The 18,442-nt window shown below is 44.8% G+C and overlaps 1 protein-coding gene across 1 annotated transcript in view; it reads right to left on the reverse strand.

Annotated features, from left to right (window-relative positions):
- Positions 1–18,442, reverse strand: part of LOC126996282 (protein madd-4-like) — a 75,049-nt gene that overhangs the window by 7,229 nt on the left and 49,378 nt on the right. The window contains exons 11-26 of the mRNA XM_050856658.1: positions 17,725–18,263; positions 16,888–17,075; positions 16,297–16,452; positions 15,454–15,696; positions 14,165–14,363; positions 12,338–12,478; positions 11,754–11,923; positions 10,970–11,193; positions 10,058–10,178; positions 9,302–9,385; positions 8,021–8,353; positions 6,007–6,166; positions 5,755–5,849; positions 2,027–2,213; positions 1,720–1,868; positions 1,324–1,474 (exon numbers count right to left, since the gene is read on the reverse strand). Of these exons, the coding sequence (XP_050712615.1) occupies positions 1,324–1,474; positions 1,720–1,868; positions 2,027–2,213; positions 5,755–5,849; positions 6,007–6,166; positions 8,021–8,353; positions 9,302–9,385; positions 10,058–10,178; positions 10,970–11,193; positions 11,754–11,923; positions 12,338–12,478; positions 14,165–14,363; positions 15,454–15,696; positions 16,297–16,452; positions 16,888–17,075; positions 17,725–18,263 (3,140 nt within the window). The remainder of the gene's footprint in view (positions 1–1,323; positions 1,475–1,719; positions 1,869–2,026; positions 2,214–5,754; positions 5,850–6,006; positions 6,167–8,020; positions 8,354–9,301; positions 9,386–10,057; positions 10,179–10,969; positions 11,194–11,753; positions 11,924–12,337; positions 12,479–14,164; positions 14,364–15,453; positions 15,697–16,296; positions 16,453–16,887; positions 17,076–17,724; positions 18,264–18,442) is intronic.

Here is an 18,442-nt window from a genome sequence, read left to right on the forward strand (position 1 = left end):
TGATAAGCAGGCACAAGGGGACAGAACACAATCAGCTTGTATTAATAAATATTTCTCATGTTCCAGAAAACGTGAAAGTGTGAGTAGCTGATTGCATCGTGTGAGTGGGTCATCCAGGCAAGCACATGCTACCACCATGGAGCGGGCATGGTTACTAGGCTAGCTATCGGCCGTCTGATGGGGCCGAAGGACTCTCTCATGGTAAACAGTCTCTCCCTCTCTTTGTGTGCACGCTCCCTCCTCCAAGCTTTCTCTAGGCTGCTTGGAAGAAATTCAAACAAAACTACAGCATATCTATATTCATTCAATGATGTCACTATGTCTAAGATGGTGCATATATTGACATATGTACAGGGTATGAATGTTCTATGTTCATTGGTGCGTCATCAGGTGCTGCAAAGATTCTGAATCTTTGCTGGGCTTGTTAAGCATCGTGGAAAGCTGGTAATCCAACCAAAATTATCGAGAATGCCAAGAAAAAGCATCATGGATGCTGTTGATGGAATACTGATATTTAAAACAACAGTCCCTTAATAACTTTGTGACATCAAGTTTTTGTTACAGCCCTTTAGCTTAAATGTATTTCCAAATTTGTCTGCTTTTCAAGCACGTAACTTTATTAGTAGACCATATTGGCAAAATGTAATGAGAATTCAGGCACCTCAAAGAACAACAAGTGGCATCCAACTGCATCACAACACTGAGTGGATCCCTTGAGGCAGTAACACAGCAGCCCCACGACTCAGGTAGTCCAGTATTCCCTACAAGTCAGCGCTGTGTTCTGTGATGGAGGAGGATGCCACACTCAGGGAAGAGGCCTCATTACTTTACTACACTGCATTCTCTTTAACAGTGATAAAGTGAAGATGCATGAAGGCACTCCATAGTGCCCTGCACTGAGGCACTATGGTGCCAGTTGTCTTGAGTCACTCACTGGCAGGATTTGGCATTTTGTTCTCCACATTAGCTTTGTTTATTACCGTTATTCAGCCTTCAAAGCACTACATTTAGCCAGGAAAAAGCAGTGGTATGTTAATTTTTAGTATTTTGAGTGATTAGTAATGTATGTACAGTTGAATGGGCGGGCTATTATTATTAATTACCTAATTTGCCTATTAGATAGTTATTTGTTAGAGCTCTGGGACTGTTAGTTATATCTTTGTTAATATTTCCAGTTAATCCAGTCTCCCCTGAAAAGTCCCAAATGGCTGTGATGCGGCGTGAACTGAATGAACCATGCACATCTCCGGCAGCACCACTCTACCTGGCGACCTCTCTTGGCCCGTGTTCCTGACCTGGTGACCAGCACTCCACTTTACATACTGAGGTCTGGGCAGGGGTCACCACTGCACCAGCGGACAACATCGGGGCGCGGCAGCTCCCGGCAGGCATTCCCGGCAGCCTTCTTGGTCCCGTTCCACACGCACTGCAGCAGGCGTGTGCGGTATCCCTGGCCGCCACACGGAGCGGTGCACTGTGGAGCCAGGTAGAGTGAACAGTGTGTTTTTTTATTTTCCTTCAGGCATGCCAAGACATTCGCTTCTTCGGCTGTTAAAATTGCAGTGATATATACTTGGTTACAATTTGGCATTTCTGATGATGCCAGTCAATTAACCATAACCTTCAAGGGCTAGAGATATCACAGAATTCACAACTGAGATGTTAGTTTGTCCAACTTATTTCAAGGGTTCCACCACTGAAGGCTCACACTCTACTCACCTCCGACCAGTCCCCAACACGCCACACCCCGGAACACTGGTAGTTGTAACACTCCTGGCGGTGCCGAGGTCGTGTCCGGTTGTCACACTGCAGGTTGCTGACTATGGTGCCGTTGTGCAGCTGACAGACCACCTCCCGGCGCTGGTAGGCTGGAGCGGAACAGTGAAGAGAAGTAATATCAAGGTTCACACAAGTATGGTAATGAAGGGAAAGAAGTACTGAGGTTCAGACTGGTAATGTTCAAGTGCAGAGGACAGAAGAGGACGAACCATCAGAGATCATTCTAATCAACCACCCGAGAGCTCACCATAGTGGAGAGTGAAGCAGCGTGATGACTCGCACTCTGACCACTCGCCAAAGTGCCACTGAGGACATTCTGTGAAGCCGCAGCGCTGGTAGGTGACCGGCGCCTCCAGGCCGGCGTCATCACATAAGGCACCGTCCACGGGTGACGTCACATTCTTCACTCTTGCAAGGCACTGGATGGACCTCACCTGAAATGTTATTGAAAGTATGGACAATGTGGACCAACAGCTTGCATGCAGGCAAAACACAACAACGCAAGCAGTGTTTTTGTGAATCCCTTTCACAGAGCTCATCATAAATGTCTGCCTCATGATGCACTGAATCATACAGCTTCTCGAGATTGACATGGGCTGCAAGCATCCCGTCATGATTTGCATCACCACTCCACTGGTACGTGAAACATTGGAATGGTCCTTGACATCCTCAGCGAGACTCCTGACAAACCTTTCCTTGTCTCTCCTCAAAAGAGCTCTAGTCCTTACCCAGCAAGTCTGAGCATGACTCAATATTCCCCAGCGCCCCCCTTGATGCAAATCCACTCTTAGATCTTGTGTAAGAACATAGGGAAACTGCAAGAGGGCGAGTGGCCTACACAAGGCAGCTCCAGAATCCCCCCCACTACTCACAATGGGTGAGGTGTAATTTCAGGGATTACAGGTAGAGGCTTGATCCTCGTTTACCTTCGGTATGGGCGTACGCTCCAGTACCCTGTCTCCTTACTGCACCCACACCTCACTGCCACCTGTCATCCTCATCCATGTAGTTATCCAGTCTACTCTTAAAACAAGCTATTGACCCCGCACTAACTATGTGATTGCTGAGTCTATTCCATTCCCCCACCACCCTATTACTAAACCAATGCTTGCCTATATCTCTCCTAAATCTATACTTTTCTAATTTAAATCCATTACTGCGTGTTCTATCCTGCTGGCTAATTCTCAGTACTTTACTTATATCGCCTTTGTTGTAACCCTTGCCCCATTTGAATACTTCTATCAGATCTCCTCGCACTCTTCGTCTTTCTAGTGAATGTAAGTTTAGATGTTTCAGCCTGTTTTGATATGGGAGGTTCCTCAGCCCCTGAATCATCTTGGTCATCCTCCTCTGAACTGATTCTAGTAAGTTGATGTCCATTCTGAGGTGTGGGCACCAAAACTGGACAGCATAATCTAAGTGTAGCCTAACTAACGCTAAGTAGAGTCTGAGGATGACCTCTGCACTCCTGTTGGTTACCGTCCTGTTAATAAAGCCTAATACCCTGTTAGCCCTATTCCTTGCACTAATACATTGCTTCCTTAGTTTTAGGTCAGAGTTCACTAACACTCCCAAATCCCTTTCACACTCTGATCTGCCTATCGCTGTGGAGTCTAAAGTATACCCGTGTAATGGGTTGCGTGTTCCTATACTAAGTATGCTACACTTGGTGATGTTAAAATTCATCTGCCATTTCTCTGACCAAGCTGACAGTTTGTTGAGATCCTCCTGCAGTGCTCTAGCATCCTCCCCTGTCCTAATAGTGCGTCCTATTTTGGTGTCATCTGCAAATTTACCTATGTCACTAGTTATCCCATTGTCTATGTCATTGATGTAGATAATGAATAAAAGCGGGCCTAAAACTGAACCTTGAGGAACCCCACAGGTAACATTACCCCATTCAGATTTTTTACCGTTAATGGTAACCCTCTGTTTCCTGTCGCCAATCCACACCTTAATCCAATCAAATACCTTCCCTCTTATCTCATGAGCCCTGACTTTATTTAACAGTCTCTGGTGAGGTACCTTATCGAAGGCCTTACTAAAATCAAGATAAACTACATCATAGCTCTCATCATTGTCAGCTGCCTCGTATACTCTATTGTAAAAGGATAAAAGATTAGTGAGGCACGGCTTACCTTTAACCCTTTCTTTGCTAAACGCTTGCAGCAGGCGTTAGGCGTATTTGCTGGTGGCGCTAAACGCCCGCTGCAACCTACACCTGCACTCAAATCTCCCGTGTATGAGAGTGTTCCAACACTAATTCTCACAACACAGGATTGCCAATTGAGTGGATTATTCACTAAATTTGGTGGAAAATCATATCAGCCCAGCGCGGCAAATCTACGGACGAGTAACTGGTGGATGTTCTTGCCCAATATAGCGGCATTTTTGCATAGCTTCACTTATCATCGACTGATTCTTTGACCAAATAGTTGTAAATATTGCAGTTGGCAATACTCCCTTGCCAGAATCTGAAGAAAAGATGTCTGCAGTTCCCTCAATATGGCTGATCATCACGCACACACCGACGTAAGTGTTAACATTCAACACTCCCTGAACGTGCATGTACGTTCGCAAGAGAGGCATACATAACCGACTTCTATAGATCTGGACCTCCTCTTTCCAGTGGTGTTTTTGTTTTTTAGCTGTGATGAATAGTTTTTGAGATACAGACTGATTCTGGGCTGCCTGACTGCGCCTGAGGGGATAGTCGCGTCCACACTGCGCGCAAGGAAAGGGTTAATAAACCCATGCTGCGAGTCGTGAATTAAATTATGTCTGTCAATATGGTCCCTAATACTATCAGCTATTATTGACTCAATCATTTTGCCTATAACTGGCGTCAAACTAATCAGCCTATAGTTTTCCATAGAAGATTTGTCACCCTTCTTAAATATTGGAATAACGTGTGCCTGCCTCCATGAAACAGGCACCACCCGTGTCTAGCGACTTCCTACATACTTCTGTTAACTGCCCACTTATTTCAGTTTCACATTCCTTTATTACCCTGGGGAAAACTTCATCTGGCCCTGGCGCCTTGGTTATTTTAAGTCTTTCTATCCGTCTAATCACGAGCTCCCTACTCATGTTGATGTCGGTTAATCCTTCTACCTCTTCTCCCCTGTAGATCTGTTCTCCCTGAGGTATATCATCTAATCTTTCTTTGGTAAATACAGTTAAGAAATATCTATTTAACGCCTCGCTCATCTCCTCATCTCTATCAATCGGTGTTTCTCCTGACTTAAGCAACCCTATCTTATCCCTAACCTTGGTCTTATAAAGCTGAAAGAAGCCCTTTGGATTGGTCTTTGCTTCCCTGGCATTTCTAATTTCATAATTACATTTTCCCATACGCGTGTTCTTTTTTACTGTTCTAGCTAAATCGTTATAACTAACCCTTAGGTGAGTTTCCCCCCTTTTGATTCTAACATATAGTCCTCTTTTCCTTCCTATTTCAGTTTTTAACCTTTCTGTCATCCATCGCAGGTAATTACCTGTTGACCTGACTTCCCTATGAGGTATAAACTGTTTCTGTCTTAGTTTAATCTCCCTGACCAGACTATTGTACTCACCCTCCAAGCTACTGACCTGACTAGTGACCTCACCAGAGATTAATGCCCCTCCCTGCTCTGGGTCCTGACCTACTTCTGATCTCACTCCCCTAAGCCTTTGCAGCTGCTTTCTTAACCCCTCGTAGTCCGCCTTCCTGAAGTCAGGTATTAATGTGTTGTTACTGCTGGCTCTATCGTCCCATTTGATATTAAATCTAATTTCCTTATGATCACTGTTACCTAATGAATCCCCAACCTCAATGTTGCTTGTCCTCTCTATTAGTTAACAACAAATCCAAAATATTTTCTTCCCTCGTTGGTGTCTCTCCAGTGCACTTGAGTTTTACATAGTGATTGCTGGAACACCCTTCTTAAACCTAAAATGACTGTAGTGGCAACAAGGCCTCAGGTGCCGACTCACCTGGTAGCCGCTGGAGGTGCTGGTGAAGCCGCAGGTCTGTGAACACTCGGACCAGTTGGTCATCTGCCACTCAAACTCCAGCGAGTCTCTTGTTCCTGTGTTAAAAAGATAGACATACTGCCACTCACATCACATTACAAGGCACCTAAAAGGTATTGTGAGTACAGGAATCACACCTTATAATTAGATAACAATATTTTCACTGAATCAGTTAAACATTACAAAGTACCAAAGCAACACAATATATCTTACCTTTCCCCAGAATGTCTCCCTTGCTGTGAGGGTCCCGAGTGGTGTTGTCGTCTTGGACAAAGCCGTGCGAGGTCATCCTGCTGTTGTCGTTCATGGGGGAGTCTGCGTGTCTGCCGCCCCGGGAGCTGATGGCGCCCTGGAGGGAGGCCGGGAGGAAGCTCTGTGTCCCCATTAGTGAAATCAAACACGAAGCAAGGGGTCAAATGCTAAACACATGCTTCAGTCCTTTTGTCGTAGTACTCTCAGTCTTTTACCTAGAATGTCTATGGAGCATACCCCCAAAATGGTGTAATGTTATTCATCTACCTTACTGCTTGTCTGTAGCTAGTCTAAAGCAACTTTCTCAAAGGTGTGACATTAATAAGAAAGATATTACAAACTTGGACACTTCCTGCCATGCATGCAACGTTGATTTCCCTCCGTCATTGCCCACACGTAACATTCAAAATACATGTAACTCTGTGCGCGCATTCATCGGGAAATAAATTTACATATAGACTCACTGTGCGGGCATTAGTCTGGAACATACACAACTTTCTACTGCTGTCAAATTGGGCTGTTCTAAACACAGTGTGCCAGCTGCTAGATTAACACACATTTTTGACCTTCAGTCCTTTTCACATTTGATTAACTACTACATGAATCCCATACAACAGATCAACTTAACTGCTTGTGAGTGCTGAAATGTAAAATATATTGTTAATAAACTTTTGTATATAATAATTTTCCTAGTCTTATTACCTTTCATCTTCTAAGAACTGATAATGAGCCAGACAAGTTTGTGAAAATTCCCCCAAGGCACTGCACCTGCTTCAGTAAGTTGTTTTAGGTGGTGAGAATAGCGTTCCTTAAAACTAAATGGTCAGCACAATGATTACTTCCACAAAACACCTTACATAAAACATACACGTATAGCTTAATTATTGATTGATAAAAATTAATGGAACTGGTCCACATTAGTCCCCCACAGCTTTCTAAATATGATCACTCAAGACAATACTTTCATGCATAACAAAGCTCAACACTACCTCTAGGATGACACATTCATGCACAACACACCCTCCCGTGCAGCACAAGCCAGAAGCAGCCTCCCAGCACACAGCCAGGCTTGCATGCACCAGCTAGGATGGCAAAAGCAACAGGACAAAACATGCTTTTCATCTGCATTGTTCAGTAAGAATAAATATCAAAGGGAAGCTGTAGAGAAACGGTCTGTTGGGGGCATCAGTGTAGCAGACCTCATCAAGTGAGTTAGCATCTGCTCTAAGAAGGTCACAAGGGTCTCGTTTCAAAAGATTCCCGTAAAACTTCTCTCATGGGACCCAATTAGTATACTTCTGCTACATGAAGTTATTCTGGTGTTTTCCAAGAACTCTGCTTGACTTCACATATCTCATGCTGTTGTAGGGTGAACAGTAATATACTCTGTCTGTGGCCAACAAATACACTAAAACACCAATAGTGATGGCAATGCATCAACAGAAGTGTAACAATGTATTCTGTACTGCATGTGACAACTGCTTCAACCCAAGTCAGGCTTTATGTAGGAAGAATGACTGTAGAAACAGATAAATGACACTGAAATGCAAGAAAACTGTATAAGCATTTGGTGGCCACAAGTCAGGAAAGCAAGAGTTCTGAGGGATGGTTAGAAGGGCGGGGGACTGCTGCATCACATCACCAGACTAATATGACACAGCTTCCACTGCTGCTCAAGGGTCCAGTGTTGTTAATTCTAACAGCAAGCAAGAAGGGCTCTTGATCCCCCTGTTGCAGATATGGTAAGTGGAATTAACCCTTTCCTCATCAACTGACATACTTAGCAATTCTTAAGGAAATGATGGAACTGTTTAATCCTTAAGGCAAGCATTAAGTGGTGCTCTTAAACCCTTCCACTGTTAAGTCGGTAAGCAGCATCTCATCAACCTTTCCCTGTTGACAGAGGAGCTCATTTTTATTCCTGACGGGAGGGAGTCGTCTTTACGTGGGCCCCTCAAGTCCTCCTGGGCCTCACCTTCAGGTTGGGGAGGAACTTCTGGAGGTAAAGACCAGGGCGAGAACTCCCAGAGCTGATGCTGGGGGGTGCAGGGGTGAGGGAAGGGGAGGCTCCAGAGTGCCATTGAGGGGTGCCAGTGGGGGTGCGGTGGTGCTGCTGGTGCTGCTGATTGTGGTGGTCCAGGGTGGTGGTGGTGGAGGAGGAGGTAGAGGTGGAGTGCCAATGGGGGAAATTATCTGAGATGGGAGGGGGTCTTCGGCCTGTGTCATGGCCAGGAGTCTGAGGCTGACCAAGGCTGGACAGAGACCCGAGCTGCTGGCCTGACCAGGAGGAGGAGGAGATGGGGTGGTGCTGGGGGAGGGAAGGGAAGGGAATACCATGCAGTGAGAGAAGGGAACAACAAGAGAGGGAAGCATTTCATTCGGAGGTGACATTTGAAACCACAGCTCTAATGGGAAAAACTGTACATTGACCACCAGATAAAAATAGTCTGGAAAAACACCCACAAAATGAAGCACTGCGATATAAGTAATGGACCTAATACATACATAGTGGAGAATTAACAAATGTATCTATTAAAAGGAGAAGTAGGTCTCATTGCAAAGGTATTTCAGGTTTAAAAGGTGGAACAACAACAGGGAAATATCTAAAGATCCAATGTAGGTTCTAAGATAAAAATTGGTGTCACTGAAAAAGGTACAGTATAGAAAAATATATACACATTTTTATACAGGAGAGTGTAGGCAAAGCAGGCACTTGAAGAAGCTGGTTGAGGCAGACTTACATGAGGAAAAGCCATCAAGAACTAACCCAGATCGACACACTACGTAACTTGTACACAAAGACTACAGTGAAATCCAATTGAGGTGGAGACCCGTAAAATCAACAACAGCCTCCACTCGTTGGTGTATAAAACTATAAGGCAGCATGGATCAATGACGTCCTCTTCCATGGAACCAGCTTAATCATCACTTTTGGGTCAAGCAGTAATGATAACGGAAAACCCCAAAACTATTATATGGCAAATCTCTTCTATAGTATTTATGATTTTTTTCTTTTTTACAGCAAGGGAGGCAGCTCAAGGGCAAAAAATGAAACCTGGAACAAAAAGGCTCGCTAGACGCTGCTTGAACTAAAGAAAACAGAATGAGAAGCCAAAGAGAGAGGTCAACTTCAGGTGAACAAACTTGGCTGCCTTTCGTTGTTCTTGGTGGGCTTCCTGAGGTGTGCTGTACCTGCAGCCCTACAAGGCAAGTGTTTGTGCCTCCCCCCCAATGCAGTGAAGCCACCTGCACTTACCACGGAGTCGGGCATCATGTAGTCCGGGGGAAGCTCGGAGTCCAGCCCCTCGCCATACTCCTTCTCGATGGAGTTGCCATTGCCCTGTCAAGTGTGTAAAATGTTAGTACTGTTACACAAGAAGTAGGACCAGCATTACGCCTTATTCTGAGAGCAAATAGGGACAAATTAAAATCATAAATGGAGTTGCCATTGATTGTGAAGTGAAGAAAATATAAATACCGTTACACATGATGAATTAGGACCAGCATGATATACCTTCAGAGAGCAAAAAGGAAAAAGTCACAATCGTCAATGGGGTTACTGTTTCCCTGTTAAGTGTGTGAAATGATAATACTGTTACACACGATGAATTAGGACCAGCTTCATACCTTCTGAGAGCAAACAGGGAAAAGTTGCAATCGTACACCCATACCAAGCTGGAGTGAATGAGGCAGAAATATGAGAAACAACTGATGCCCATTTGAACACATGACCCTTTGTCAGAGGGAGAGAGAAACTTGGAGGAGATAATTTCCCCCTGCAAACATGGCCTCCTACATTAGCACATCATGAAAGGCTACTGGCATCAAACAGTACCTTCCCAAATGCAACTAAAATCTAGGTGAACAATATATACTTGATACTACAGAGGATAACAAAATTGATCAGAAGAAAAAGGTTGATATAGGTGCATCTTTTCCCTACTGTCTTTTGCATAAACATTAGAAGGGGAAAAGTTAAAAGAGATCACTCAGTTATTTGATAGAGTCTCACCTCGAAGGAAGGGTCCACATTCGTCCACTTTCCCCGCCTGTTATTGGTCTTCTCCGGCAGAGGGTGTTGTCGGACAGTCCCGTACACAGGGTTCTCCTCACTCGTGATTCTGGTGCTATCGCTGAGGGACAGGAGTAGGGTTGTATAATTCCCAGTTATTTTCGGGAACTTTGAGAACTGAGAAAAATTTACATTTGCCTATTCCTTTATGCTCTTTATTTGTGCCTGTGGTTATTGCGGCCTCTTTAGACTTCAGTTTTAGAGGGCTGTTAGTGAATGTCCCTTAGCCCAGTGGTGGCACAGGCAGGATTGTTTGAGGCACATGCCACCCTCAGGTTAATCTAACCTAACCTAATAAAAGTCACTATAGTCACTATAGGTCTTGACTCAGAATATTCATATAAGCTTCCTCACTAATGAGACTTTCTATACGACAGAGTGAGGTCATTCTTTGTTGATTTATACCATAAGGTGCTTGCCAGGCTATCATGTGTTTGAAAATTCCTGGAAACCTTCCAAGGAAAGAGCGGCTAATCACACAGATGTGATTTCTTGATGTATAAAATAAAAACCCACACTGGCAGATGATAGAGTTATTATTTATATTCCACCGAAACTGTTTGGTTAAAAATATAACTCTATCGTCTGCCAGTGTGGGTTTTTATTTATACTTCCAAGGAAAGTTTTTATTTTACCGGAAACTTTCCCACCCTTTGCAATTCTAGACGGGAGACTTCACAGTAGATCCCACACGTCAATTTTGCATATAAGGCGAGCTTGTGCTAACAGAATGAAGGCCTATATTTCCCACTTTTCATTAATTTCCTGTTCAATATCCTTCCTCAAAAGTCATATTAATTTTCTAAGACTACAAACTGCGACAAAAAAAAAACAAGACACCCTCAACCCCACCTGTGGAGATTGATAGTTCCGTAGACGTGAGGCCTCGCTTCCCTGGTGCTGCCTGACCCCTCCTCCTGGTGGTGGCGGGGGCGGCCGGTGAGGGGCCAGCCGCTGTGGTTGATGGTGGCGTAGACATAGTCCTCCTTGGAGGTGGAGGGCCAGATGGAGGAATCATATGTGTTAGGCACCTCGCTGCTGCTCATCTCAACTGTGTGCATGTTTTTGCTGGAGGCCTACGAGGGGGGGAGGGAGGAGGCAGGGAAGGAAAGAGAGGAAAAGAGGAAGAGAGGAAAGCAAGGCAAGAGAGAAAAGAGGAGAAGGAGAGCCAAATGGTTAGTAAATAGCAATTATTTTGATTAATGTTATTAGTTATGTGAGTAAAAAAATAAAAGAAGAGCACAGAAGCATATAAATAAAGTTTGGTCTTATACACACCAATGGAGGAGGAAAAATATAGGCATTTGTCCTGTTAATAAAGTTAGACAGTGGTTAAAGAAAGCTTGGGGGGAACTTAAAGAAAAGATTGGTAACTAAAGAAATAACTGATGTGTTGCTAAGCTGATAACCAAAGGTACTATCATAAGAAATGCTGCTGTGGTAAGGAACATATAAAAATGATTCATATTTGAGAAACCTAAAATAATAACTTCTTTAGAATATAAGCAAATGACTAAAAAACAAGATATATCTAAGATTCTGTAACTTCTGATATGCTTTACCTCAAAATATATCACAGTTTACTCATATATGACCTGAGTTTATTACTATTGCTCATTCAACACATGGTCGCCACCTTGAATGGGCCTTCTCCGAGTGGCTCTGTGGGGGCGCCGCTGCCTCTGTGGGTTCCCTCAGACTCACTGCCGTCCTGCCTGTGCCCTCTGCCCTTCGCTGCCTTGTTTCGGCGCCGCCCCTTGCGTCTCCTCCCTTTGGACTTGGTCTTCCTCGCTGGCCATTCCAGTGCTGAGGAGAGGCAGAGGACATCATTACTGGACTGTACACTCATGTGAACAGATAGTTTGAAATAAAATAATCATGTGACAAATAATCCTATAATATTGCATTTCAAGATCATGCGTAATGGTTTGGCATATGGAAATCGCTATTTTAATATCAACCACAACAATAGTTTTGCTAGAACCACTGTAAAGTAATCAATGATGAAAAAACTAAACCTCTGATAGGAGGAGACAAATGGCAAACACTAGTAGGAAGACAGTGTAGCTACCAGGGAAGGTATATGAGACAGTTAAACCCAAGATGCTGATTGGAGGGACTCAGGGAATGATAAATTAAAAGAAATCAGGAAGTGGTTAAGGTCTAATTTTTGTCATACTCACATTAACTACTCTGACATCTTATAACACACACACTCACCAGACCCTTGCTCCGAGCTCCTGCCAAAGCTTCTGCTGGGGTTCACTTCGTTGGGGGAGCGGCCAAGGTGCTGGGTGTCTGAAGAGTCATTGGCCGGAGGCGGCTTGACAGAGAGGGTGATGTTGGCCTCCAAGCCGCCAGCTGGGGAAATATTCAAGTGTGAGGGAGAGCCAGTGGGGTGAAGCATGAGGAAGAAGTGGTGAGATGATGCATTTACTGTGATGATCCGCTGAGTATGTTTTTTTTTTTTTTGCTTCTGTTGCTGTTGATTGCACACTAAATTTATAAGTTTTGTCAAGTGCCCTTTTTTGAATGCTTCCTACAAAATTTGCAATGCTCCTTATGTAATTAAAAAATGTAGTCTCTTCAAGGAGGAAGTTGATTTGATTATGATACTAAAACTGTGTCTGGTCAACCTATGTATGAAAAAGTCTTAGACACAAAGGCCTGTCACATGTGAATATATTGCATGGACAGGGAAAATATTTCATGCTAACTGTGGCATGATGTATATTCAGGATGTCATCTTACTGCTACTGGGAACTTCAATAATCCAGTCACAGAGCTAGTCCTGGAGGTCTTTGCTGTGGGGTTTCAGGCCAACATGAAGATATGAATGTAAATACTATAGTTTCAATTAAAATAAATCACACTAATATAAGCCTGCCACTCTGTGATTCATACAGGTCTTGAGCCATATTTTATTTGGATACAGAAATGTGACGGTCACTACAAATCAGGGAGGGATGAGAATACTGCTTGGTCAGGACACAGAACCTTCAAATGATTCATGTAGTATAATTCACATGTATAATTTAAAGAAGTCTTATGAACATGGGCCCATACAGTGTCAAAATACATAAAGCCTTGTACTTACAGGCTGTATATACTAACTACTGAACAAGTCATGAATGAGAAACAAATCAGGTCAGTCTTGAATATAATGACCACAAACACTGGATACATGATGCAGATCCCATAGCACTGCCCTTTAACAAATGGCTGTAGTAATAAATGGTAATATATAATCAGAGATAAATAAAGAACCAAATACACATTATACTGGTTAATGAATATGATAATTAGTAGAGTAACTTCCAAGCGGGGCACATGCTGGTCTGGAAACAACACGACTGGAGGATAAAGACATCTTGGCCCTCCTAGGTGTGACTTATGAGCCTTTAGAGCCACACGGAGCATTGAGAGGACACCAAGAGCCGCGCCGCCGCCCACACTCACCCGCACCGCACGGCTCCCCCCTGCGCTTGAGGGATGTGAGCACCAGGAAGCAGCCGGCAGGAGACCCGTTGGCGGAATGGATCACCTCTATGGGAAGGGGCTCTGGGCACCCATCCCAACAATAACACACACACACACACACACACACACACACACACACAGAGGGAAAAATGGACAAGTGATGAGAATGGATGAAGATGACAAAAAAGAGTACATGAGGGAAGGTTTATTATTGATGAAGACGAACTAAAATGATGTTTAAAAAATTACCTTTCTCTACACCCTCTTCTAACCCTCCCCCCCAGAGACTTACCTTCACCACTCCCCTTTCTACACATCTACACCCAAGGATTGTCTACACCTCCCTTCTACACCCCACAGACACCAGAACTCCCTTTCACACACATACCTTCCTTCTTCACCCTTTTCTACACCCTATACCCCCTGGAGACTCACCTCACAAACATACCCTTCCTCTACACCTCCCTTCTTCACCCTCTACTCTTAAAACCCTCAGAAATTCACCTTTACACAAATACCTTTCCTCTACACCCCTTCACACTCCTTCTACACCCCTCAGAGACTCACCTTTACACACATACACCCCGGCGTTAAGGGGGCGCACCTCCCTGATCTTGAGGACCCCCCTGGGTGTGGTCCTAATGGCGCCCTTCCTGCCCAGGCGGCGGCCGCGGTGCCACCAGGAGATGAGGGAGCGGTTCAGGTTCCTCACAGGGCACTTCACCTTCAGCTTCACCCCGCGGAACACCGTCGCCTTGCCGCCCACCTGAAGAAGTAGAAGCAGGTGTAGGTACTCGCTCTCTTTCTATACCTCTCCCTTCCTCTTTCTTCCTTCACCTCTCACTTTTTCTTCTTCTACATCTCCCTTTCTCTTTCTTCCTTCACCTCTCACTTTTTCTTCTTCTACATCTCCCTTCCTTTTCTTCCTTCACCTCTCACTTTTTCTTCTTCTACATCTCCCTTCCTTTTCTTCCTTCACCTCTCACTTTTTCTTCTTCTACATCTCCCTTCCTTTTCTTCCTTCACCTCTCACTTTTTCTTCTTCTACATCTCCCTACCTTTTCGTCCTTCACCTCTCACTTTTTCTTCTTCTACATCTCCCTTCCTTTTCTTCCTTCACCTCTCACTTTTTCTTCTTCTACATCTCCCTTCCTTTTCTTCCTTCACCTCTCACTTTTTCTTCTTCTACATCTCCCTTCCTTTTCTTCCTTCACCTCTCACTTTTTCTTCTTCTACATCTCCCTTCCTCTTTCTTCCTTCACCTCTCACTTTTTCTTCTTTTACATCTCCCTTCCTCTTTCTTCCTTCACCTCTCACTTTTTCTTCTTCTACATCTCCTTTGCTCTTTCTTCCCCCACCCCCCATCTCTCCACAGCACTACTAAATGAAGTCTGACGCCGTAGAATATATTAGCGAACAAACGAAAGGGTTGCCAAATAAATGAGCATGTAAATTAGAACTAAACTACTGTAGCTCATTGAAGAGAAACACCCTCACTTGAAACACACATTCCCTCGTCCCTAACATACTATAAAAGCAGGTAAACTGATCGAAAATCAAAGGAAAACAAACATAATGGAGACAAAACAAACTAATTCATAGGCAAATAAACCTATACATTAGCTCTTACAACAAAAGAAAACAAACAACACACGTCTCACTGTCTCACTCACTGTATTGAACCTTATCTTCAGAGTGAGCTTGTTCGAGAGGTTACTAAACAAACATGATGAAAAAACAAACAAATAAATACACACACTAACCTACATTCGTTCCCTCTAAACAAACAAAACAAGCAAACAAAAAAAAAAAAAAAAAACATGTCTCACTGTCTCACTCGCTGTCTCGAACCTTACCTTCAGAGTGAGCTTGTTGGACAGGTTACTCTGGACGAAGTTTTGGTAGTTCTGCGACTTGATGACTGGCTTCTTCCTGCTGCCCTGGCCCTCGCGGCACGCCCTCTGGTTACACTTCCTGACGGTGCGGGGCCTGCTGTCGGGGCATTCGTCTGTGGGCCTCTCTTCTGACCGGCCCTGTGCCCTTACCTGCTGGCACTGTATCGTTCTGGTCTTGATCCCGCCGCCGCACATAGCAGAGCACTGTGGGAAGCAAACGGCCATTGATATTAGCCATTAGGGGATGTAGGAGGAATGTATTGAAGAGCCGTGGAGTTAAGACACACACACACACACACACACACACACACACATAAAGCGTACATCCAAATTATAATGTTGTTTCACTGTATTCCATTTCTGCAGCACTGTTTTAAGGTGGTGTTTTGAGTGTTGTAGGGCGTTTGGAAGAGGTCTTGGGAAATATACGATTGGGCAAATGGGTAATCTTCTCAACAACTACCACGAAAACTACTACATCTTCCTTTCTTTCTTAATTTCTATCGTCTTTTCCTCTCTCACCTTTCTTCCTTCTGTCCTTCCTTCCTCTCCTTGTTTCGCCTTCTTTTCTCCCTGCCCAAACCTCTTCCAGTCTTTCTACTTCCATTCTTCCTCTGTTCCTACTGTCTTTTCCTCTCTTGCCTTATTTTCTTGTCCTTTCTTCCTCTCCTTGTGTTTCGTCTTCTTTTCTCCCTGCCCAAAAATCTTTAGTCTCTTTACTTCCATTCTTCCTCTATTCCTACTGTCTTTCCTCTCTAGCTTACAACAATAACTACTACTACTACTGCTACTACTACTACTCACGTTAGACCAGCTGCCGGGGACCCATTCAGGCGGGCAGTCCACATAGTTGCAGTGTTGGATGGCTCGATCGGGGGGCTGCGGGCACTTGTTATCGGGCACCTCCACTGTGTTCGTGCCTCCTCTTGTGACCTCGTGGATGCACTTCACGTCCCGCTTCTGTAGAGTAATGGGAACGGGAGGCTTATAGTGTTGTTAGAGGAGTTTAGAGAATATATTAGTGGAGGTTCTTAGAGTAGTGGAACGAGAGGGTGCCAAAGGAACATGAAGTATTTACCAAGGCAGAGAATACCTATAGTTTTACCTTACTAATATAACCGAATGCTTTACTAACTGACTAACAGTGTGTGGTTGCCTTACTGACTGTCTTGCTAACTGACTGCCTTACTAACTGACTGCTTTGCTAACTGACTGCCTTACTAAGTGAATGCCTATTTGACTCTCACTGATTACCTTCCCAACTGACTACCATAAAAGAACAAGCAAGAAACACGTATAACAACCAAAGATCTGCACAGGTAAGAATGACTGTCTGACTGGCCTACATAACCGTGGCGACGCAATGCACAGGTAAGGTGGCGTCACGTAACTCACCTGGATGCCGCCCCCACACGGCTTGCTGCAGGGCCCGAACTCCGAGATGTTCCAGCGCGGGGGACACGGTTGGTCATTGCAGGTCCTGGTGATCACGTCAGGCCGGATCTGGGAGTCGCAGAGTTGAGGTTTCACGATCTTCTTGTCCGAGACTCTGATGCACTTGACCACCGACTCTTGAACGCCGCCTGTGTGGGAGTTAGGTGGTTAGAAAACGTTGATTAGGTAAGGGAAGGATGGTAGTGGAGTGTTGTAGGTCAAAGTTATGTAGGGGATAGATGGTGGCAGTGTAAAGGCAAAAGAGTCAATATGATGAGATGGGACATGGGTGATTTGCGTCGGGAAAGAGTAAACAAACAAAATTGGAATAAGCGGAATGGGTTCTTGCAAGGAAGACAGTATGTTTCCTATTGTCTTTCGAGACTATACTTAACTAGCCTGATTTGCGTAATGAAAAAACAAACAGATAAAAAGAAAGAATTAGTAGGACGTGTTGCAGTATGGAAGATCATAACATGTTCTCTATTGCTTCTCGATACTTTGTTTTACTAGCCTTGTCATGAATTAGGGACAAATCTTAAATCATAAATACGTTTGCTCATAACGTTTAATCATAACATGTTCTCTATTGCTTCTCGATACTCTGTTTTACTCGCCTTGTCATGAATTAGGGACAAATCTTAAATTATAAATACGTTTGCTAAGTATCAAGGCACATTTTACATCTAGAATTGTCTTTTTTGAAGTCAAGAAACCCTTCACTCTGCAATGAAAGTCTGACAAAAAGAGGTTAAGTTGATGTGTAGGTATGTGAGGGTTACTTGATGCTTCACTTACCCAGACAGGAGGCGCTGCAGATGCCGAAGCCGAGGGTCGTCCACGTGTAGGTGTGGGGCCCCTCGACCTCCTCCGTGATGTGGTAGTAGCCGGGGTACTCTTCGGTCCGCCTGCCCATGTCGATCTCGATGGAGTTCATTCCCTTGTGCTGGCCGTGGCCCGAGTGAGACCTGCCGCGCGAGACCTCGTAGGAATCGTAGAGATCGATGGACGTATACTCGCCGGGGTAGAGCAACACCGGGTCCCCGCGGGGCTTGGGGTCACCCGGGGCCTCGTAAGAGTGGAGTGCCGGGTGGGGGTCGTTGTATGCCTGAGCCTGAGGAACCTCCGTGTCTATGTCCGCTGACTTTGACTTCGAGGGTTTCTTCATGTCATCTAGGTCCTCTTCGTCCTCGTTGACCAGCCTCGGGAGAAAGGGTGTCTCGTGGATCCTTCTGTCCCTGCTGGAGCTCTCGTCCGCGTCTTCCTCTTCATCCTCGAGGCTGATGATGGGACGATGCTGCGCCGCGTCGCTCACCTCCCCGTCAGGAGACTCGTGCCTGGTGGGTTGAAGGGCGAGATTTACGGGCACGTCACGCCGTCTGTCTCCCGGCGACTCATGTCTCATTAAGCGCACAATCAACCGAGACACTGCGCGGAATCAATGGGCGCCGCAAGCCAGGTGGGGGCTGGGGGCTTGCCAAGGGCGAATATATTAAATTCAAGCTCCCTGGAAGTG

The sequence above is a fragment of the Eriocheir sinensis genome, chromosome 9 (genome assembly GCF_024679095.1).
Source record: "Eriocheir sinensis breed Jianghai 21 chromosome 9, ASM2467909v1, whole genome shotgun sequence".
Classification (NCBI taxonomy): domain Eukaryota; kingdom Metazoa; phylum Arthropoda; class Malacostraca; order Decapoda; family Varunidae; genus Eriocheir; species Eriocheir sinensis.